The sequence below is a fragment of the Ptychodera flava genome, chromosome 13 (assembly GCF_041260155.1).
Source record: "Ptychodera flava strain L36383 chromosome 13, AS_Pfla_20210202, whole genome shotgun sequence".
Classification (NCBI taxonomy): Eukaryota; Metazoa; Hemichordata; class Enteropneusta; family Ptychoderidae; genus Ptychodera; species Ptychodera flava.
The window spans coordinates 25,204,799-25,229,858 of NC_091940.1; the positions used below are offsets into that span (position 1 = coordinate 25,204,799).

Here is a 25,060-nt window from a genome sequence, read left to right on the forward strand (position 1 = left end):
TGGGTGATAAATATGTCATCCCATAACCAGTGTATGAACGCCCAAAATGTGGACAACTTGTTGACGGACACTGTGATCCCTACCATACCAGCGTCGTCAGTTGAACCTAAGAGAAATTTTCGTCAATTTTGATAACGACAGACGGCAGAAAGACATTGAGAAGTAAACATTAGTGACGTTTGATGACAGTCAGACAGTCAGGCTAATCTCTGAAGGGCGAAATTTATTCCACTATTTGACAGATGACGTCACAACATCAAGGACATCATTCGCACCACCATGGCAACAATTGTTGCCAACCTTGGATGGTCACGTAGATTCGACTTGGCACAATGCCAAACTGGCAGACAGAGTAGCTAAAACCTCCATTACTTCGCAGTTAGGGGTAGTACTTTTGAATACACACGATTTATCTTCTTATAAATACATATTGAATAGTGATACCGCAACAATTGTATTTATTTTTACTTGAGCGTTTCAACCATAAAATTTCTATTTCTTTGCACTCCGTGTTGTCTTTATTTGACCTTACTTGTCTGACCGTACATAATAAACTTTTCTTCAAGGATTGTCAAAATTTACTCTGCGTATGATTAGTGTCTGTCTCTATCACTTATCAAAAGATGACGTGCTGTTCGGGAAAAAATGGAAAGAAGAAGTAATGAAAATATTCTGCGTCGTCATAAAAGTCTCGCGTCATTACAACCCATATAAACTATTTTTGAAGCTGACCCTAGCTTCATGTACGTTATTAACGATAAATTGAAGATCATAAAACTGTCTTAAAATTACTATTTTTATCCTTTGCCTTCTCAACGATTGCTCCCATCAGTGCTGTCCCGACTTTTTGTTGGTTTGTCTTGAATTCATATCTCCAACGCGCCGCTCACTTTCTTTATTTATCGCGAGATGTTCGCGCGGATGCCAGAAAGTGTAAAAGTTTCCTCAGACAGGAATTATGAATTCTTGCATAAAATACAACAAATCGTACAAGTTATAGCTTGCTTGGAAGTAAGATATAGTCAACCAGTGCATTTGTATTTTAATTTGGACTATAGTCTACCTTTACGGTTGTATGCGCCGCGAAAGTGAAAGACTTACACTATTGCTCAAACGTCCTTCAATGAAACTGTCAACCACTCTCTTTCAAAACGACGTGCAAATTTTGGTACTAGAGAAACAAATTACCTAAGATTTACGTATCTTTGAAATTTAACATGGCTGCATTCCCTGTGTTGACATCATGGAGAAAAATAAAATTTTCGATTTTCGAAAACCTAACAAGCTGAAAATGTTTCTTACCCTGGTAGCATTAAAATGAGCCCTCACAAGTGGTTGATTAGAAAAGAATTATAAAAGTTTTATAGTCCGAATATCTGTCCCCGAAGCACATTCTACCCTTATTGCCTCAGCTCATTCATTTCGGTTCGAAACCTCCTGTCAATCATATATCTCGTATTAGTAATCAGAGAGAGAGAGAGAGAGAGAGAGAGAGAGAGAGAGAGAGAGAGAGAGAGAGAGAGAGAGAGAGAGAAAGAGAAAGAGAGAGAGAGGGAGGGGGGACAGACAGACAGAGACAGAGAGACAGAGGCAGAAAGAGACAGACAGACAGAAAGAGATAGATGTAGACAGACAGAAACAAACAGAGAGGGGCCGGAGATCTAACGATGTAAGTTAAATGCTTGGTGCTAACGCAAGACATCATTTTCTTTCCACACTTTTAAGACACGCCTTCCTTTGAATTACGACTAATTGTGTCCCAATATGTTTCATATTTTCTCCCAACGTGTATTTCTTGCCCTGTTTTCTTGTTTTTTGCTGTTTCCTTTACCCACTGTGTCCTATAACATCATGTACATCAGTGTAGAAGCACGCAACTGGTTCTAAAAACGTGCAGTTCCTTGAGACCCCGGTAGTGTTCATAAAACTAATTCACAATAATACCACGCACTTTTTAAACACGAATCACTAACTGTCAACAAGAATGAAAATGTTTGGATCTGTGACAGAAATGTAGTGATAGCCGAGGTAAACTTTTCTTGTCAATACGTTTTATCATGCATTAAGAGGAATTTTAATGCATGGTCCCTATAAAACATCCATAACTTTTCGAATATCGGGTATAAATTGTACCGGCCAGAAGAATTATATGCATATCAATATCTTGCATGCGTACGACTTGTATAACTGCAGTCTCCTCTGAACACAGCTCCTACTATATTTTGTTACTCCAGCCAGAGTACTTTAACTCATTCCACTTGAAAGAAATGTTAGAACTTTATTAAAAAAAAGAAAAGCAGATTGTTATGGAACAACAAAGTATCACTTTGCGTACATATCACCACTCTTCGTCATGCAGAATTTGCAGAATTATGGACAAGACCGCTTCAAGTAATGTTCATCAAACTATAGTAATTTGCCCTCCCAGTCGCTGTTGCCGGTTGGTCGTTTCCTCTTGTAATGAATGAATGAATGAATGAATAAATGCATGAATGAATAAAAAGAAACGAGTCGGGTGGGGGTGAGTTGATAGAAAGTAATAAAAGGACGAGATCACGACATGGAAATAGCATAGAACACTATCATGTCCGGTTACTCAGATTGGTTTGGGATTATAAGGGTATTTATAGACGTAGAATACATATCCAATTGGTGATATCAGATAACGTGTAATGTGCTCTATTGGGAACTATATCACAAGAAGGCAATTCTCTATCTGGTGTGAATAAAGTCGTCTGATATACGCCGCTTCGTTTCCATTTTGCAATGCTTTTAAAGACTCTTCAGTAATTTTACGGTACTTTACAGCATGCTGGGTCGTCTCCGAGGCAAACACGTTTTCCAATTTCAAGATAAAACTTTGCAGATTTCCTATAATGTGTTTATCCGTTTTCTCAAAATATAATGCTAAGGGTGAAATACAAACTTCACAAAACGTTGCCATCATAGGACAAACATTTGGGCGGTTTATTTTCCATATTTCAGGATATCTCGTTTCAAAAATTTCATTTCTGCGAAAGAAGAATGATGTAGTCCGACAATTGTCAAGAATTTTGTCTTGTAACTGCATTTTTGAAGCTCTGGCGGAAAGACAGGAATGGGCAAATATGGCCGACCACATCTCTGAGACTCATGACAAGCGTCAGCCCTTGTAGTGGAACAGATTTTGGATTTTGAGCATACATTGCCAAAATCTATATTTAGCTAGCCGATCAATTTGATATTAAACTTCTAAGTCACCTCGTTTCGAGTTTGCTGGTAAAATCTTTCGCTCACCAAACTGGTCTCGTATTGTTTTCTGTGATTAGTCAATTTCCGTGTACTATTTCTTTGTTAGACTGCGTTTGTGTGCGGCTTCGTACAACGATACATAAACAATTTAACCATTGAGATCACATCTTCATAAATTTACGATGACCTCCTAAATTAAAAAAACTATTTATACAATATCGGTCATTACTGAAAGTTAATCTGATCCTCACGATCAAATATCAAGTGTAAATAAATGCCAAGTTTCTCCTGTTTCTGACATGCTAATGAAGAAACTTAAGATATTGTGTATTTCTTTCTATACTAAGTTCACACAGTTAAATCTTTGCTTTGAGTATACCAACTGTTCAAGTTTCACATATACTTGTGAACTTAGGGGGTCTGTCCAATGACGTTCACGCTGATATCACTTCACAGTCTCTTGTTACTTTGTTCAAATTGAATAAATATAACAATTTTACTCTGATCGGTGATTGTGAAATTTACGGTCAGCTTAACATGGGCTCCATGACTAGCACTCTGAAGCATCATCGCTGATTTCACATTTGTCGTCCAATATCGTCCCGGACTTTTTTGCCATCACGTAGACGGACTTGCCCTCAGCGCGTCATCAGCCCTTCAGTTTTGCTTTGGATGAGAAGGTAGGACTGTTTGTGATTTGGGACTGAGGTGATTTTGCGACTTAACTGGAACTATAGCAGGCACTTTTGATCGTAATTTCGCTATTATTGCTCTGGAAGTGCACTTCTTCTTGAAATACAAAGAATCGACCTTGCGCGAACACAACGCATGCTTCACAGTACGGAACTTTTTGCTGACCAATGAATTCTAGTCCTGTCTTAATTTCAGTTGCCAGCAAAGCCATGAGACGTTACACACACAGGTTGTGTTGGTAAGGTTTATATTTTGGAGTAGACCAACAGACTGTATATTCTATAGTGCCGAGAAATGATAGAGAGCACGTCAAAACGTAACGGCCCATGGAGCTACAAATAGAAACGAGACCAATTGAAGTTTCTTGTTCCGCATTGTTTTTTAGAAGAAATATGTCGGCAGAGTGTTTACGTGACAGCGAGTCACAGAACGATGACTTTTCCAGGGTAAACCTTACTCATTACCGTAAAATGATTACACTTTAAGTGTTTCTGTAACAGTGCGTCCACTTAATTGAAGACATGTACCGCCAGGCAAAACGTGTGGAAGTTGACATTATGCGGTTTTTGCGGTGGGAGGTTCATCGTGAAATGATATTATCTTTTCTGCTAGAATTCAGCAGCTTATCGAAGTGTGTTGGCACGGATCATGAAAAGTTTGCAATAGTTTATTTATTTATTTCAAATTTTGGTTGGAGAAATTGAAAAAAGTTCGTAACAACGAAGTATTTAATATATTTACTTCATCTTTCCCAGCGAAGCAGAATAATTCCCCTAGTTTCGATCGTGTGCTTGTCTTATCATGACAAAGACAAAACTTCATAAGGTAGAACGCGCCTCGGGGACAGATATTCGGACTCTCAAAGTTTTACAATTCTCTTCTGATATACCAATTGTAGGGATTCATTTTAAAGCTCTTGGTATAAGAAAACTTTTCACCGGCTTTGTTTATCGAAGTTCGAAAATTTTATTTTTCTCCATAGAGTTAACACAGGGATGGCGGCCATTTTGAATTTGAGATTAAACGTCGAGTTATTTGTTTCTCTAGTATCAAAATTTGCACGGTGACCCCCGATTTTTATTCTTGATTTAGTAAGAGAATGGCTGAAAGTTTAATTAAGGAGAGTTTGAGCAAAGTTTAAATCTTTCACTTTCTAGGTGCATACTACCATAAATGAGATCGCCAAGTAAGAGATGAAAGAGAACCAAGGTCAAAAGGTCACCCTTTGGATGTTAATCCTTTGTCAATTTCAAAACACCCTCACGGCGACCGTACTAACATACCATAAAAGGCAGATTGCTTCTTGGGAACAGACATCCAGACTCTCAAATTATGCAATACTTTTCTGGTCTGCTGCTAGTGTGGACGTTTGTGATGTTTGAAAAGCGGAGTTAAACAAGTTTATACCGTTTTTTGTGAAAATTGACATTTTTCCTAATAGAGTTTATACAAGGTACAGCGTCCATCTTGAATTTTAAATATTGGTAAATATTGTGTTTGACTTATCCCAAACTTTTTGAGGCAACCCCTAATTTTTAATCTTGACTATGAAATGAAAGAGAATGGTTTAAAGTTTAAAAGGTTTTGTTTTTGAAGTTAATTCGATCAAAAGTTTGAAACTTTCTGTTTCCGAGGCCCATGTCATATATTTCAATAATAATAATGATGGTCCAAGCTGCGTAATTTTGTCAACTTTTACGGGTCTCAATAAAAACACCTTTCTCGGTGTCTGTCACTTTGACGTAATGAGCTATCGATAGACCTATATACTTATAGATTGGATACTAATTAGAAACGGTATAGCAATGTAAATCGGAACGGACCGCGAACTACCACCGACAACTGCGGCTGGAATTTCAACGATCTCTTTCCAGGTCGGTGACTCCTTTGCGCAATTGATGAGTCGGATTTATATTATATGCTCTTTTGCGAAGCAGAGAAGACACCCCTGTCACTTAAATCTACATACTTTATTTCATCGGTAATTCAATCATGTGAGCGGATCTTCATGCACAGGAGGGAAAAATTAAGCCGCCTTACGTTTTCTCGGCTGTTGGGTTCCACCTTCACTGAACCGCAAGTAATTGAAGTATGCGTGAGCGTCGACAGGACTTTTTTTGTGTCTGAGGACTCTGTAAAGCAGACATTTTCGTTTCAAAGAATGATTCTCGTTCTCATCGTGAGAGCTTCTCGGATTCACCAGCTGTCTAACGTTTTGCCACCACCGTCTTGATCACTTTTTTGTGGTGCTAATGCGCCAGACCATTCAATCGGATCCGTTCATTATTATGACAAAATAAGCAACTATGTATTTCTCTCTTTTTTATTTTCTGATGATATCAAACATTCTTTTTAGTACGTATGGGTATATACCATACGTGAAATAACAGTTTTCAGTGTACCTTTATCAAATTTGTACGAATCAAGGATGCACAGAATATGTCTATCTATTCTTTGTGTTTCCAAGTAAACGCTGTTATGCAGCCACCGGGTAGCTTGTATGGAAATAAAGAAACTATGGAAAAACGAAGATGCAATAACAATTAACATATCCTAGGAATCAATAATATGGTGACGATCAAAATGTCACTTTATTTGTCGAATATTTTAGTTGCTTGCAATTGAGAAAACGGACATTTTATTGTCAAGTTTAGGACATCATTCACTTCTGATCGATCACAAGGAACAACAACATATTTTTGTTCGGTATATGGCCTCAGGCACAGAGAAATTTTTCTTAAAGGGACATAGTCGTCGGAACGGCGCTCAAAGGTGGTATGGGACCCATACGATCCATGGCAACAATGTATCCAAGGCACAATGGTGATTGATGAAAGTTAAAACATGTCTGTCATAATCTATCATCGTATAATTTAAATATTGCAGCTGTGATGATGAGGTGCATCTTGATATAGTGCACGAAATACATTGTAAACAAGAAACTCGCACAGGCGCAGATCCGACGACTATATCCCTTTAAGTCAAAATGAAAATGCTGTAGACGTAAATGTTATACTTCTCGTTCGGACCGGAAATTTTTGCTTTCGGTGTCAAAAGGATGTGTCCATAAGAGAAATATCAACAACCGAGTCGTCGGCACCGTTTCCTTCTAGACTAAATTCATATTATTAGCGGGGCAAGGAAAATGTATTTGTGAATTGACGTAATACAACAATTGATAAGCCCAGAATCGTCGGTTAGAAAAATACTGCAGTCACACTAAAAAACGTAAAACCTGAACAACAACGAATTGTAACGACCCGTGAAGTCGTCACTTGGAAATTTCACAAGATGGTACCCACCATGCTTCACTTTGGGCAGCGAGATGGACTAAAAAATGTAATTACAGAATTATATTCTCGTATTCATGGTTTTTGCAAATTCCGACAAAGATGTTTTCCGCGCCCTTGATTGACTCTCTACTAGGCATGGAAAGTCAATTTGCTGAGTCTGGAATAATATGCCCCGGACAATTGCTTTGCATCAAGAGTAATTGGACTCCGCTGTTCGATACCGCGTACTGCCGCCGTCGATTAAATTGAGACCGAAACGCTGACGGGGTTGGGCATTGAGGTTAAAGGTCACGCTGTGGAACGTACGCCCAGTGACAGTGCCTTAGTGCTTCCGATAAACTAATGTACACTAAGCAAATACTTGAAATAGAAAGAGAGACAGAAGGAAAAAATAAATCGGATATACTGATTCACCCGGACAGAAAAGTTTGAGCATGATGTGAAATCTAAACAGCGTGGACAAGGTTAATTTAGGATAATAGGCGTCGAACTTCCAGGAGCCGAACGAAGTGATTGTGTCAGCGTCAATTTGTCAAAGTCACTTTTTCACTTTTTTATCGAAATAAATGTTCATAAATCAGACGGAGGTGTTCGGCGTCCATTTTAGTGTCATATTTGATACCTAGGTACAATAAAGTAAAGTTGACGCGTCAAAGATGGCGAACTAATAACAAAAGGTTGTTGTAATAAAATATGGACTGCTGATGCTGGTGAATATCATGTATTGTAACACACCTCAAGACTCTCTGTTGTGATTCGTTAAGTTACAGTCACGTGGTTTTCATCATTTTGACGCTGATACATGCAAAGAGCAAGGCATAAGTCAACAGTTTGCGAAACTGTTTACCGCGAAAAGTGCCGTCTACGCATGCGCACATTCTAGCACACTTAAAGAATCTCACAGGAACTTCTCGACTATTTAGCGAGAAAAATAGAAGAGGTATTTTAAAAAACACCTTGCGACTGGCCATATTCGGGTAACAGCATGCGTTTGTTTTACCTCGGGCCTGAGAGTCTCCCAAGCCAGTCTGTTTCCCTTGGCCTGCGGCTTCATGAAACAGACTGTTTGGAGCGACTCCCAGGCCCTCGGGCAACAGACGCATGATGTTACACTCATGGCAAGTCAATATGTGTATACTGCTCAGTACACCCTTGATTGACGTTGGGTGCAGGGAAGGCGCACCCTTTAAAAAGTTTCAAACTGGCTGGTACAAAGAGAGATGTCCCTTCATAGGGTAGACTTTTTGTCTGCACAAATGTTGCAATATGTATGCATTTTACTGCCCTCAGGGTCTGGAAGAGGTCAAACCAAACAGAGCAGTTGTGGTATTTGTCTTAGTCTAGGATGTCTCCGTCGTTTTGGTACACCAAAACCAACAGAAACGCCGGAGAGATCATAGACTATAGTTGCCTGAGCCAGTAAAGATGTATCGGAAATTGTTACTAAATCAACCCTTTTCAGAATTAGAGCGCGAAGCCACTGCAGTGAACTGCAATAAAACTGCTCACACTAATTAGTTTCAGCTGTAGCCAGCTGGCAAAGTCGACAACATTGTATGTCCCATGCAGACAGTTTGTCTGGGGAAGTTGAAATAAAAAAGATTTGTACATGGACCAGTGCATGGTAATGTTACATTGTATCTTAATCTTGAACACAGGGTGCCAATCGTAAACTCTCATTTACAACTCGAGCCTCAGACAGAGCTAGTTTTGCCTTTGTACAAGCAGACTTTTTGGTCTTTATCAAGTAGCCTTGTTCAACACCAAAGTGGCCACGGCTACAGCTGAAACTAATTAGTGTAAGCAGTTTTATTGCAGTTCACTGCAGTGGCTTCGCGCTCTAATTCTGAAAAGGGTTGTAAATCATACCTTCTTCAAATTTACATAGGTCTGCCAAAATATAGTCTAAATATTATTTCTGCCGCTGAAGTCGGCTCCCACATTTCATTATGGACTCTAAATAACTCATTTACAACTCGATTTTAGGGGGTTATTGAATTCCTTTTAGGTGCCAAGGTACTTAATAAATTCATGTTCTTTAGTAGCCGGCGATTTTGTCAGCAATGATGATAATGAAACAGACATTACGGAGATATTATTATAACTTGGTCAGTTTGTGTCAAAATCTTTTAAAAAATGAACCGAGATCCAAAAGAACTTGGAAAATGACAATTGACTATTTCAAAACGATACACCTTTATTAGACGTTAACATTATTCTGATCGATTTACCTTTCTCTTTGAGCGGACGCGTTACGATTTCGTTTAAATTTGCCTGCTCCATAACTTGCAGGATTTACCGATATTTAAAATTCAAAATGGCCGCCATCCCTGTGTTAACTCTGTGGAGAAAAATAAAATTTTCGAACTTCGGAGAACTAAGCCGGTGAAAAGTTTTCTTACACCAAGAGCTTTAAAATAAGCCCCCACAAGTGGTATATCAGAAGAGAATTGTAAAAGTTTGAGAGTCCGAATATCTGTCCCTGAGGCGCGTTCTACAGTCATTCGGCTCCCGCAAACTTTTACGAAACTTTCTAGTCTACCATTTGTCTACCACTTTTCTAGTCTACCACTTGCTAATTTGAAGCTACTTGAATAAATGAAGTTTTCACCGGCTTACTTTTTTTGAAAATAAGAAAATTTTGTTTCCCCATAGTGTTAAACACAGACTTGAGATGGCAGCCATTTTGAATTTCAGGTGTCAAGAAATGTTGAGCAATTTGTTTCTCTAGGACCAAAATGTGCATGTTAACTCCCGATTTATATTCTTGATTTCGAAAGGGGATTGGTTTAAAGTTCTCCTAAGGAAAGTTTCAGCAAAAGTTGAAGTCTTTCTGTTTGAGGCGCGTACAACCTTAATAGTTTGTTTTTCGCTGTTGATTGAATTGTCTGATTTATACTATATCCCGATCTCTGCTGTGCACGCGGCCATCTTTAGTTTCTAATATTTTTTCCTTACGATTTTCTCATTTACGTTTTGTAAGAGTTTGAGCATTGCTGTATGAAAATGTGATTCTATATCGCCTTTTGCCGCCAAAAATTGTTCCCACTTCCCCCTTCTCTCTACTTTGAATCTTATCCTTCTCCTCGCCTTATTTTACGAGTATGTGCGTAAACCTAAAGTTTGTTTAAAGAAACAACGTTCAGTAATGTAATGGTCCCTTTAGGAGTATGTAAACAATTCGCTGAAGGCAGTGACTGTAACCGCTTGTTTGTTCGTGGACATATTGCGTTTCTAGTGCATCGGCCGATCCTGTCTGTACACACATATTGTGGTGAGGTTACTGAACGCGAAGTATGATCACAGATGGCCGTGTGTTTATCACGCCCGGACGTCCAAAAGGGATCGCAGTTTTGGGGCACTTATTATCAAAATATGTGAAAATTGACGGCTTTTTAAAAGATTTGTATGTGCAATTTACGTAGGGTTTCGACAAGGGCACGAATTCTGTGTGAATTTTATTTGAAATGGAGACGACACACTGGGCGACTCGGAATGTAACAATTACATATCAATTTGCGCAACTTGATTAAAAGTAGGTAGGACATTGACAGATAGGTTGGTATGTTGTTGTGGGCAACACGATATGGGCTGTCCAAGTCGAATCAGGCACTGACAGACAGCCGTATCTGTCGATACTTCTGTGCAAACGTTTGGAAATGACGTCAATCAAACAGGCCAGGCGGGATAATCAATTCAAAAAAACACATAAAAACTTCCAGATTTCACCGGTATAGGTACATCGAGTATTATCACTGAATGAAAATATCACGTTACGGTTGAGCCTCGTTAATTTAAAAGAAAACTTTTCTAAAGTTTGTACACGCAGATATGTTATTAAATCTACAAAGTTGGAGAGCGATTGAACCGTAAGCAATAACAAAAACCACAATCAGCTTGCGGCAGGTTATCAAAAAATGAGAACATTTGATTGGTTCGATAAAGTCACGTGATTTAATATAGCCGACCTATAATACACATGTACAAAGTGACAATAGTCAGGTGCAGGCGAAGCCAGTTCTTGATTGCGTGTGGGAATGACAGCATGTTAGTCTCGACCTCTAAGGCATGTGAGTATACATGGTTCATGGCCACAGACATATGGTACTTCATCGATTTGTTCATAGACAGTAGAGAAACTACGATTTGTTGCAGAATGTATAAGGTTAAATTGTGGCAGAGAGTGTTAAGTGTTAATCGCTGCGTGATGTGCACTTGTGTTTCATCGGTACCAGAAAAAATGTAATGTCACCCCAAGTACCATGTTGGCTTTACCTAGCACCCTAAACCTTCCAGGCTCGTACAGTACGGGTTGTATCTTTGAGCGGAAAAATCTGGATTGAAAATCTTGTCTTTCTTCAGCGTCTCTTATGTGTTCACGGTACGAAAGGATGGGAAATTAATGGACTTTGTCCAAGAACACTTCGCGTTTGCTCACTTTTGTAATCACAAAACGTATAAAGTCATAAAACATTGCCCTTTGCTTCACCTCAATGGGTATTGAAGTCCATACTGGGTTATCATGCCAAACCACAGAAGCTTGACTTGTCCATAATCTACATGTGCAAGGTTTTTGTTGGTTTTTCTTTCACTTCCGTGTGTCATTCAAACCAAGACATTTGCTTTGTCATCAAACACACTTTACGGTCTTGCATTATTTGTTTTTATCAAGTTGCGGTGCTGTTTCGTGTTTATTTGTTTCCATGACATCTGCAACACTATAAGATATTCCTTCAAAATATAAGTAACTCTAAAATCAAGGCTATTGATAGGAAATGAAGACAAAGTTTTATCAAATGAAATGAACTTGTGCAAGATATCTCAGTTTGCAAATTCACCAATATCCATTTAAGCATACTTTAAACCACATTCAATATGTCATACTTCTTGGAAGAACTAATTTAATAATCACCAACCCGTCACCTTGTCTGAGGAAGCAGACGCGCCAGCTGCGTTGTCATGACAGTCATAAAATCACATGTCGTGCTCTAGACGTACGTTCCACAGCCAAGGCCCTAACACGTTCTGTGCTTGGGCTGTCATAGGATGACCAACGTCTCAGCTGCCGTATTACATCTGTTGCCGTGCCCTTGTTAACAACTTCCTAAAGAAGTTAGACCTACTCAAACCCAGTTAAAAACCGCTTAACGGATGATCTACGGAAGTTGTCAACGACGACAGATACACACCAGTATTGATAATTGATAACCCAAGCTTGGTGTGATTTATTAGACCCAAATCCATATCAAAGGCCCGGAGATTTCTATTATGTATTCATCATATAAATAAACACTTGCACAGTTGATTATGCCCTGTTGATGTGTCAGATACGTTATCGAATGGGCCAAAAGTCAACCCCGAGTTCAGAGGGTTACTTTGGTATCAAAATCGTGACAAGTTAAATTATATTCCCCGTGTAACCTATAATATTCTTCGACAAGACGAGGCCGGTTAGCGTTTTCAGTATATCGTGAAACCGCAGGGCAGTGTTGGTTTTCCTGACGACTGTTATGTCTAACCGTTTGCTGTTGTTGCAACCCTAGACGCGATATTGAACAGGACACACCGAGTTCTAGCGTTTGTCTATCGTCTCCGTTCTTGGAAGGATACTGGGTACAAACGTATTTGCATTTACGTCAAAAGAGTGCAAACAATTTTTGAAGTTTTATCGGGTATTTGTTTTTGCCGAAGCATCGATCACCCTTAGCTGTCTCGTAACGGCGAACTGGTGTGTACAGAAACTGGCGAAACGCGTACCAACAGACTGTAAACATGTCCACCGAACAATTCCACTGGTCGCTTTGATTTCAACATTGCAAGAACGAATTCGACATTCACGCTGTCCAGATTTGTTTTTGGCGGCTTCTTTGAGAGGCACAGACGCCGGTCTTTCAGTCTCAGTCCTCGAGAATTCCTGACAAGTTCCAGTACGGACTGGTTGTATTTTGTTGAAAGCTTCTGTCTAAATAGTGTACCGTGCACGAATATCTAAGCGAATTCATTCGTAAAAACACTACTTATTTAGAATGACATCGTTTGTTAGAACTTTTTTCTGAACGCGTCTTACGATTTACCGCCTGTGATTACTAGCAACCCCTCTTCCCGCCATGCATAATGCTTTTTCTGTTAAGTATCTCTTCTTCAAGTGAGTCCATCCAGTTGGCTGAGAATTTATGTTTTGAATGCCACCAAATTTTAGCCAAAAGGAGATCACTGATGTCGCAAATAACAAAACCAACACTTATCATCCATTATCCGACATCTTCTAGACCATTATGCCAACAACTCGGTTTGGCCTTTCTAGAGAGAATTCTGTAAGAAGGGTAACGGTGTTTGATGGGATTGCAGGGAACCTCAAACACTGTGGCTGAATGAAGGTGCCAAGGTGTGTGTTATTACGGTGTTCTTCTATTTACACCGTGGCAATTAAATGTCTGGACGTGTTCACTTGTCACGTTCCCAAGCACATGTTCCAAGTCAGTGAAGAAATCTGTGACGAGGACAAACAGTGATATCGGGCCGCTTGGCAACATCTTGTACAACAGGCGCAATAGGCGACGTCTCCAGATAATTCCACGTGATTACTACACAGGCCTCTCAGGCCTGTGTGGTTTGTACATGCAAAAGCACGTGATTGCATGATCTTTCACATCTTTTGGTACCAGTGGGCATCATCATCATCATCATCATCATCATCATCATCATCACATGCTGTGCATAACACGATGGTCATATTTTACGGTGATCGGAAGTGACATATGAAGCGATTGTGATTGTCACTGACCAGACTGATCCGCGACAGAAATGCTGAACTCTTGGCATGGGGTCCCATACGATATGCAACAACTATAGAGCATTGGGAAGATTTCTATTTACAAATGATACACGGAGATGTCTGCGGATCTGGGTGTGCTAGTGTTGACGTTCTTGTGCCTTCTGCACTAATATGATTCAATTCACAGTACCATTAATAAACCTTCAACATCCCAATGTATCAATTTTACAACACACACACACACACAAACATATAAAGTTATATATATATATATATATATATATATATATATATATATATATATATATATATATATATATATCTTTACATACATAATCCATCCATCCATCCATCCATCCATCCATCCGTACGTACGTACGTCCGTACGTCCGTCCGTACGTACGTACGTACATACATACATACATACATACATACATACATACATACATACATACATACATACATACATACATACATACATACATACATACATACATACATACATACATACATACATACATACATACATACATACATACATACATACATACATACATACATACATGACCATGGATTTGATGAGTCGTGGTAGATTATTGCTAGAGAATGGAGTCACTCTAACAACAGCAAATAATGCAATCTTTTCCTATCAGAAAAACTGCACATAATCAATACTAATAAATGTGCGCTCTTAAATAAACGCCCTGAGTTTGTTCCAAACTGTCGCCAACAAATCAAACATTATTTATCAAGAAAGAAATCTAGTTTGTCCCGAAGAATGCAAGATGCATGAAACTTAAGTAAACGATACTTTGTACTTGAAGTAATGTGCTATTGTTTATGACACTGTTCTGCTTTGGCATCGAGCATATATGTATACTTGGGTGCGTTTATATATATATATATATATATATATATATATATATATATATATATATATATATATATATATATATATATATATATATATATATATATATATCAAAAAATCAGAAAAACTTGACAAAGTCATGCGTGACTTGTAAATTTAGGGTAGGTCGGGTAACCGGAAAAACATTTTTTTTATTTGGTCCTAATCAAATCAGATCAAATAGAAAAACCCAATGCCAAGACAGAGGGAGACGACAGGTGTTATTTTGTAATTCAGATTTCATCGTCTCGCCCAATAGGCCTTGATCAGTGCTGACGTTATTATTATCGTTGATAAATTTCGTGCTGCCTCAAATGCACCCACATTAAAAGTGGGCCGATGTAAATCCATTTCTGTCACAGAGCAAACATGGTGATTCGAAGGTCAAAGAAGGGGGATCGCCATTGTTGAAATGATAGACTTTTAGGTCTGTAATCGCGTACTTGATTGTCTAGAATCTGTCCGTGGTTTTGTTGTGGTAATCCAAAGTACGATACTAAAACCGCGGACAGGTTCTAGACATCGTAGTTAGAGGAATGTGGTTCACATAAGAACAGTGTTCTAGTGCACTAGAGTGACTGAATTACCGCATACATCGAGAGAAGCGGTAACAACACGTCCGCATGTCTCGGTCACCGAGAAAAGATACGAAGGTCAACTAACTGTGTGACGTCACGGTTTCCAGTCAACTTAAAGGTCACTGTCATTGTACAGTACAGGGTCAATGACATGTTCTCTTAAACAACCTCCATTGAACAACGGTCCCTTCACAAAAAGGGCCGTGATTGAACGAAAGAATAGAATTCCTGTGGATATCAACTCGACCTTGACAGTAGTAAAGAACTTAAATGAAAAGTTGTTTTGACGAAGACAAATTTCGTTTTAAGTAATCATAAGCAATTATTTATAGAACAAAATATGTATGTTTCGGCAACATGTCCCGGGATATAGAATAGGTCGTTCGTATTTATTTTAACTTTCATTCATGGTCGTTCGTTTAATATGGTCGGAGGGTTTTAAATAGGTTACGTCGAGTAACTGGATTCATATGTATTTTATTTGACCTTATGTAAGCATTTTTACATATAACGGTTAGCCGACCTATGGATACATAGTGCGGATCACATAGATAATGGACACCGCACCAGAAGAAATAGCTCAACCACAAACTGTACATACACAAGGTTTCTCTGTGTTTTCTTTTCAAGCATTTTATTCTAGCCCAGAAGCATGTGCGTGAATATATTTCGCCGTACCACGCGGTATCATGACCCCGCAGTCTTTTCGGCTGGATTACCTTTCACTATACTCAGACAAGCCTGGACCAATTTTGAAAAAAAAATATCAGTGCAAAGACTGTATACCGCAACATACAGCGGCAGATCAATTTGTTTCGTGATACATGTAGATCAAACATTGCTACGGGGGGCGGCATTATTATTAATTTGCATCCATCATTCAGAGGCGATTTTTTCTCATTCAAATGCAGTATCAGCTATATGTGTAAACAAGACGATGAACTTGGTAAAACTTTACTGGTCAATGTAAACAAGGATTTGTGCGAAGACAATCACAGCGTATTATTGTATGGCATACATATATGCATTAATTTGTTTTGTTTTGTAATCCAATGTGGCCACTGAGCGGCCATTTCGTTAGTATTTTTTCATGTGCATGGATACAGTAGAAACTTCCTCTAATGTCGAGCAAAAATTTAGATATGCGCTGTCTGTGGAAAAGCAAGTTTCAAAAATATTGGGATAGAAATTAGAATGCATGACATGATGCTCAGCCGTAGGGGTCGCGAACTCTGGCCACAGTACATTGGTGAGGTCGGATAAACCTATTGAGGTAAGCAGTACCAGCAGTGGATTTATTCTGATGCAAAGCAGTCAGTTATGTGTTTTGCAGATCGTGACATACATTTATATACCATTCGGTACCTGACAGTGACGACGTCTTGTTTGTCTGTGGTTGAAGAGTCACCGTTGTATCAGGACACCGTTTCACCAACAGGTAGCAACACGAGAAGAGCCTGGATCAAGAGGTCATTTCCATCTATACCACATTGGCATAAAGCTTTTTTTGTTCGTAAATCATCGGTGCATATGGATATATACATTGAGCAAGTGAAGCGGTCACACATTTACTGAGACCAACCACAGAGTCTGTAATTAAGTTGTGTTAGTACATAGAATGGCTTCTGACGACGCTGTGAATAATGACACCGAAAGACGTCCGAAGACTCCGTCACAGGGCAGGTAGATATAAAACTTCACAGTCTTCGTTGCTGAGTTCGAAGTGTCGCTGTGTGTTTTCAGCTCCGCCACTTTGGTTTTCAATAAGGCGATCCTCTATATGACTTCAACCTCTAAACAAATTAGCGTTCGAAAAGGGGAGGGGGACACTCACGGACATGTCAACGTTACAATTCAACGTCATTGAACTCTCTTTGACGCCATTCAAGGCGACGCTGAGCTCCAGTATTCTCAAAGGATTGAATTACTTGAATTGTTTTTACTAGTTTTGAGCTGTGGGATACCTTTTTCAATACGGTGTCTGGTCACGGTGCGGCGTCGAAAGGAAACGATACATGTCTCACTATTGTCCTCACTTTGCCCGCCATACAACTTTTCTTAGTAATTCTTCGGCCAGTTTCTGAACAACTCATAACGCAAATTGTCAGCGTCATTGTGACAAAAACTGTTCGATGGTGATATAGCTTCACAATGATAGTAGTAATACCCGCCCTGCTATCAATTGTATTCAGTGCCTTTACAATGATAATAGTAATACCCGCCCTGCTACCAATTGTATTCAGTGCCTTTACAATCGTTCACAGGTGTCTAATGTAGACAGGGGCGTTTGTATCTCCTACACCTATTCCAAGCAGACACTGTTTTGATCGACAGTCAGCAATTTTGTCGTTTATTTCAGGAGAATTTGAGTCATCCATGACTAGTGAGCATTCTTTATATGGAATTGTACCAATACTGATATTTGTAGGTAAATATCCGGTATCATCTTTGATGTGTCGTACAGCATTAGATTCCGTCACCCACTCAGGTAAAATGTCATGCATGCTCTAAGGCATAGGGTACATAAGGCTGGGTAGTAACCGATTGATCATGTACCGATGCCCAGAATTTGGCAGAAAAGAGGGCAAGTTGTTATTTTGGGTAAACTTTGTATTGTTCCATGCGTATTAATAATATGAATATTCATGTAATCAGACCACATTCGTAATTTTGCTGTTGGCGAAGGACACATAATACAAAATGGGTATTAACTGGTTTACATGTTACTCGTACCGGTGCCCAGAATTTGGCAATTAGGAGGGCAAGTGGTTATTTTGGGTAAATTTTGTATCGTTCCATGCGCATTTAGGCCAACATATGAATATTCAAGTAAACAAACCTCATTTGCAATTTTGCTATATTGCAGAGGACTCATAATTCTGGGTAATAACCGATTTATCACGTACCGATGCCCCGAATTTGAAAATTAAGAGGGCAAGTGGTTATTTTGAGTAAACTTTGTATTGTTCCATGCGCATTTATATATGAATATTCAAGTAAAGCTCAGAAGACGCAACGCCCCTACGCTGTAGTTCAGGGCGATTTTCTTTCATTTTCGAAGGGCAAACGGCAGTTGATTTGGGATAATCTAGAAGTTCAGTCATCGTTCTGGTAATTCAGACGGTTTTTGTCTTCAAACTAGGGCAAAATTATCTCAGATGTTTTCTTGTTCGTTTGCTTGCCGAGAAAGTTTCTCCCCAAACAACCCCGGCTGTCTAGTGGTCTTAATATGTGATTTTTAGGTCAAAGGAATATTGTCATTCATACTAGTCTCAATTATGACAGCACCCCCAATCGTCCAATCACGAATGATTTGAAAATGTGGTTCAGTATATTGAGCTTCATTTGTCAAAGACAGCGTCAACTGTGAACAAAAGTATAGTGTCGTTCACGCTAATTTTTGATTTCCTACAGATTCTTAGGCAGAATAGACACTTCCTACTGTCACTGAGAATTCTATCAAATCATAAACAGGTATCAGGTGCAGTAACTCGGACGGTTCAAAATATGCCAGGTCAAAACGAGGGTGAAACCACACCATATCAAAGATACGGTAATGCTTCAGCAGATGTTCAGAGTAGTCTTTGGAATCGTACAGGCGGACGTTAATCTTGACGATTTAAACTTAAAATGATCCTTGACCCTGTTCGAGTCTCTGACACACAGGGTCAGGTTGCAGACCATATAATTTCTTATGGGGAAAAGCGCCATTTGTGTTTCGTGAAGATATCAATCGCTCCTTGCCCCTGAATGTAAGACACTATCCAGAATATTACAACCCCCTTAAAGGTATTCGGTCACCTGTTTTGTAATAGCCAATCATAGATTTTACGCGGGTGGCCGCTTTTTAAAAAGGGCGCCTCCACTCGACCAGCCATGGCATACTTAGTAGTCGTCTGCATGTTCTTTGACGCATCAAATATGGAGGACCGACAGCTACAGGTGTTATGCGCTGGTACTCTAAGCCCCGCGCCCTTTACCATATAGGGAATATGCAAATTTACGATGACCGTGTACCTTTAAAACATCTTGGTAGGATTTTCTATTCAAGTCCCTCTAGTGAAACTTTAGATATCCAGTGTATGGTAAAACGCCAGAGGTAGGGACCGTAGTTCAAGTAATTGAAAAAACGAGGGAAAGAGCACGCACAATACAGCTTAAACGAATTTAGTGACGTCATCATGCTGGCCTCGGTTCTTTTTTTAAATTGCTTTATGAATGTATGATCGATGAATGTATATGTATCACATAAATGTAGGTTACGGAACGAAGTCTGGTGGTTTGAATTGATTCTTGAATGCTAACTACCCGCAGACCATCTCATCCTCCGCTCGGGTTACTAATTGAAGAACTAGTGGGTGTCATTGTACTGTAACAGTGCGTAACTCAACCGTTCTTCATGAAAGGTAATACAAAAGCCAGTTGCTTTTACCAAATCGTCTGGGAACAGCGACGTATCCCCCCAAAATTACCATGTTACGAATTTGCCTCTGCAGAAAAATCCGCTGGAATTTGCGACTCACACTGTATAGCAAATTTTCGATCAAATTTTCGCCACATGGATTTTGCGAATACTCAAGTTCTTGTACCATCGGGGATTTTAACCAGACTGTTACCTATTCGATGAACCCTGTGTGAAGTTGATGTGCGTGTTCCCTGATGCAAATTGCTCACATCAAAACGTAGCTGTGGTGATTCGAGATTGCAGACTCAGTAGTTTTGTTTAGGTGTAGAATAAATAAGATATCATTGTCAGAATGTCATTTAGAAGAACCACCTCGTCTCCTTTATAAATCTTGTGGCATTGTTGGTCTTACAGCCTCAGTGGCCGAATGTCTTTCATCATGTTTTGATGATTTCATTACGATAAAGAGTTTTCATATATTTTCACCAAGAGATGCATGTCGTCCCACGTGTACAAATTTGGATCATAGATTATACACACATGCATTATGTAACAGTCCTATATGGTGGACCCAAAGACTTGGCCTCCAAAAAAGGTGGAGCTTAGGTGCTATCGAACTTGAGGATGTAACAGAAACTGCAGATACTACATGTATAACGCATGCGTTCGGTGATAGCAACACTGAAGAATTGTGGTAAACTCACCTGGCTGCAGTCACCAACAAATGCTCTATGCAAAGTTTTACAGTTTTGAAAGCTGTAGGCTTATATCATGCAATAGTTCTCCGAAGTTCGAAAATGTTATTTTTTTCCATAGAGTTAACATAGGGATGGCGGCCATTTTGAATCTTAAATGTCGCTAAACCTTGGGTAATTTGTTTCTCCAGTACCAAAATTTGCACGGTGACGCCCGCTTTTTATTCTTGATTTTTAAAGAGAATGGTTGAAAGATTCCTTAAGCAAATTTTCAGCAAAAGTTTAAGTCTTTCGATTTCGAGGCGCATACTACCTTTAATAAAGCTTTATAGTTTTGAAAGAGGCTGGCAGACTTCAAATAGGGATGTGAACGATACATATGTATATTCCTTCCGATGTGGGAACGTGAAATTTGATGACATTTTGTAACATTAACAATAAAAGAGATGCAAAGATGAAGCTGCTTGCGCTTTATGATTACTGGACCTGTTGTATGTAACCTTCACCAATGTTCTAGTTACCGATCCAGTGGGTAATTCGACGTGAAAGCTATCGTTATACGGTTCAAATGTCAATTCTGTTGGCACTCGAAGCATGTGCAAACGATTAGGAGAGCGCCAATTTTATTGCGTGCGAAGATTGAAATAGGGCATCTATGCTGCAATAACTTTCACTTAATCGTTCTGTAAGAGATCGCAGTCATCGAGATTGACCATAAATCAGCGACTTTGGAAAAGTTGCCGGCAAATTAGGTGACCCACGGCTGGAACTTGACAAATCTGTGGCAACTGCCATGGAAAGGGGTCAGTTTTAAAACTTCAAAAATGCAGGCTAACGTGAATGCCATGGCCTTTCTGTCGAGATGCTTGATAGTGGGTTTGGACCGCCAAACTCGGTGTCTTGGACAAGGAGCCCGTCTGTCTGACCTTTGACCCATCAGGTTCGGAGCGGAACATAAATTACTTACCCTTATGGTCTCGTCAGTTCGGCTGCTATCCCAAGAAAGTTTTCAAATCTGAATCACCGTGGTGAAAATGTATACTAACCCTTGTACCTAAAAATGTTCTTTCAACCTTGTTGTTTTATAAAGCAACTGCAGACCTGTTAACAGTGAAATTAAGGTGAGAGGGCGTAGGCTAGGGACCGGTGCTAGTACAATGACACCTCACTTTTCGGTGTGATTTTTGTGTCTATTTATCAGCTTAAATTTCCTGTGTTGTCACAGAATCGGGTCAGAACAAAATGTTCGGCAAACACTGAATATGGGTCAACAAATAGTTAATTCCCGGTCACCGCCCACCGCACTTAGGCCTATACATTTTCAACTTCAACAAAAAGTAATGATACCCATAGTAATGCAGCGGGCATAGTAATATTTGGTACAGTTTTATTGTATGCGCCATTAAGAGTGTATTAAATATACTATATGAAAAGCGGCAAGAGGAAAGATTACTAAAGACGTGATCCGCCGAATTCGAGCCAACAATATGGAAATGTCATGTGGGGGGGGGGGGGAGGGGTGACAACTCATGCGAGTCACTTGAGAAACTTATGTACAGTCATAAGTTTATGAGTTCTTTGGAATTTGCGAACATAACATTATTGTTAGAGTAAACAAAGGATCTTCAAAATTTTCATAGGATTAAGAAAACTCGCTCGGCAAGGTCTTCTTTGCGATGAAATTCTATCTTATGGCATTTGATTGAGGGCATTCTACATGGTTTCAACAGCGACAATACACACTCACTGCTGACGCAAATTAAAAGTTAGGACCACGTTGCATTCTTATCCAGCGTCGGCGATGGTTTTCCTGCCTTCCACTTCTTTTTGATCTTGTGCAACTACCAATGGAGGAAGCCACGTCACTGATACTTCGCTAACCAGCACAGGGTCTGAATACTCAACACCCCCGCCCGAGCATACTTATGGTCTTATAAGAATTGATATAACTCCATGAAAAAAAAAAACTTTTTGAATGGAGCACTTCTCTCGTATTACAGCGGCTAGCTTTTTAAAGGGAGTAAATCACCGAACGAGTCGTAAATTTGCAACAGTCCTCTCGTAAGTGGTATAACGAGTTAAGAGTTTGCTAGGCTCTAATTTCACGATTGCGTATATCGACGAGTCAAATGCAAATTCAGATTGGATGGTGCAGAGTTATGTGAGCCGGGTATCTAAGATACTTGCGAACCATCGAGCGCGTCATCGAGAAACTCTATAGTCGTCAGGCGCAATAGAATTTATCTGCCGGTGATGAAAAGAGTGGAAGATAGCAATACACAGACTGTCCAAGTTAAACCGTAGACCCTCGTTTTTCTGGACGGTCCACGGTTAAACTGAGCGAACGGACGATCGACTCTTAGCTAGCACCATTCTGCATCTCACCAAAGTCTCCGTGACGCGTCAGTGTCTCTGTGTAACTCCGACAGAGGGTGACGGTTTCTCTGTTTCTTGTAACTGGCTATTTATAAATGGCGGCAGCGTCTGTTGGTCGGATTCCACAGTACAATCGCGACACAGAAATCACTGAGTCAAATACTTCTCGGTGATTTGCAAGGGTGGGTTTTCGCTTTGGCGGCAAACTGAATGACAGAAAAAAGATGGTAGTCGCAGTTTGTCGTAGCTCGCGGATGCCCCAATTATAATGACTTCAGAATGGTCTTTTAAAGAGGTCATTCAACAAGCGGCTGATACCACTTAGGGGACCATAAATTTACTACACTTTTAAGTGATGCTCTAAACATTCAATCGTCGAACCTTCGACAGCCAAAAACTAAATGTCAACAGTTCTCATATTCTCAACTTTATTATCTTTGATTGGTGCATATAAATTGTGCATATCTATCTGTTTTCCAAGGCCTCCGGCCCATATGCAAAGGGGGATACACTGAAAGCTAAATTACAAAAATGTATTGAATACAAAGGTAAACGTCCTTAGTTTGTTTATATTTTATGCAAACAAAGAAATATATTCAAATACAGACTGTTGTAATAATTCTTAATTACAGTTTTATTATCCACATCGAATTTTATAAGATGATGCGTGATTCTTGCTAAAATTCCTAGGAAAAATTGTGTAGAGTCCGTTAAACGTACAGCGACAGTATCACCTCTCTATGTGTTGTGAATTTACATTTACACCGCTTGCCATAGATACAAAAATGCATGCCATATTCATATATCATACTGTAGCTATAAATTTCGTTTCAACCCACCACGATGTCTTCGTTAGGGAGCGTTCAGTTTTTACAGCCTGGGGGGGGGCGGCAAAATCTTGTTGCCGGTGTTCAAAAAAATATAGACCCCCCCTGCATTTTTTGTGAAAAAAAGATGACCCCCCCTTTGTCAGAAGAAAAAAATTGATGACCCCCCCCCTGAAAAATAACCAAAACCCATATGTCAAATTTACCCGCATGGTTTGGATTTGAACTCCGGTACGCGGCGCACTTTATTCGATGCCAGTGCACAAACTTCTCAGCCACATCCATTGAAACGTCTGTTAATAAGGACGACTGTAAGGCAATTTTGAACTTCATTTCCATAGACAACTCATGTCCATGGACATTGTATAAAGTAAACTTTATTGGAGTGGTTCGCCAAAGGCAGCCCTCCGGTTAAGAGGATCATGGGCCATTACGTAAAGTCAACTTTATTCTAGTGGGCCACCAAAGGTGGCACGCCGGTAAAGAGGGTCAATCATGGCCATTGCATGAAGTAAACCTAATTGGAGTGGGCCGCCAAAGGCGTCTGCCCGTTAAGAGGGTCATGGGTAATACATAATGTATATTTATTGTAGTGGGCCGCCGAAGGCGGCCCGCCGGTAAAGAGGGTCGATCATGGCCATGGCATAAAGTGAACTTTATTGTTGGTATTATGTTTTTGAAAATGTGGTGACCCCCCCTTTCCTACCAGTGAAAAAGCGATGACCCCCCCTTTGCGGATTCCAAAATTATGATGACCCCCCCCCTGGATTTTGCCGGGCCCCCCCCGGCCGTAAAAACTGAACGGTACCTTATTGAAGCGGAAAAATGTCCTCAAACGCCATCGTTTATGTGAATGCCGTAAGATATTGGCTCGTTCCTTTACATAAGTCACTGTTGGCAAAACTGCCGATGTGTTACTCGTCACGTGTGGTCCGTTGCGCGGGGGCCAGTCAGTGAGCAGTTAGCAGTCGGTGCTTTGGGTCAAAGTTCATCATCTTCATACACTAATCATCTGTCGCCAGTTTTACTCTCCATCGTGATTGATGTCATTGAATTGTTGTTATGGAAACCTGACTCCAAGTGGGCAGGCAAAGCACAGTCTACTGTTTCTAATGAGTTTTTACTTTTATTCCAACCCTTGGACCGGTCGATAATGTAAGTCGTGGATGTTATCACCAGAAATTTTACGTCCTTGTTTCAAAATACATCAAGTGCTTCAGGAACAAGCCACTTTTTTCGCAGCCAGTGTGTGTGTCTTGTTTACTTTATGCCCGCCG

At 39.8% G+C, this 25,060-nt stretch overlaps 1 protein-coding gene across 6 annotated transcripts in view; it reads left to right on the forward strand.

The window, feature by feature from the left end:
- LOC139147943 (sodium-dependent noradrenaline transporter-like) overlaps nucleotides 1-25,060 on the forward strand; it is a 51,579-nt gene that overhangs the window by 8,410 nt on the left and 18,109 nt on the right. The window contains exon 1 of one of the 6 annotated variants that reach the window (XM_070719179.1): nucleotides 3,684-3,911. The exons of 3 other annotated variants lie outside the window; for them this stretch is intronic. In XM_070719179.1, coding sequence (XP_070575280.1) covers nucleotides 3,904-3,911 — 8 coding nt within the window. In that variant the 5' untranslated portion in view covers nucleotides 3,684-3,903. Of the gene's footprint in view, nucleotides 1-3,683; nucleotides 3,912-11,198; nucleotides 11,288-16,829; nucleotides 17,164-25,060 lie in introns of those variants that run through there. 2 more of the 6 variants (XM_070719180.1, XM_070719177.1) reach the window with 2 other exon arrangements.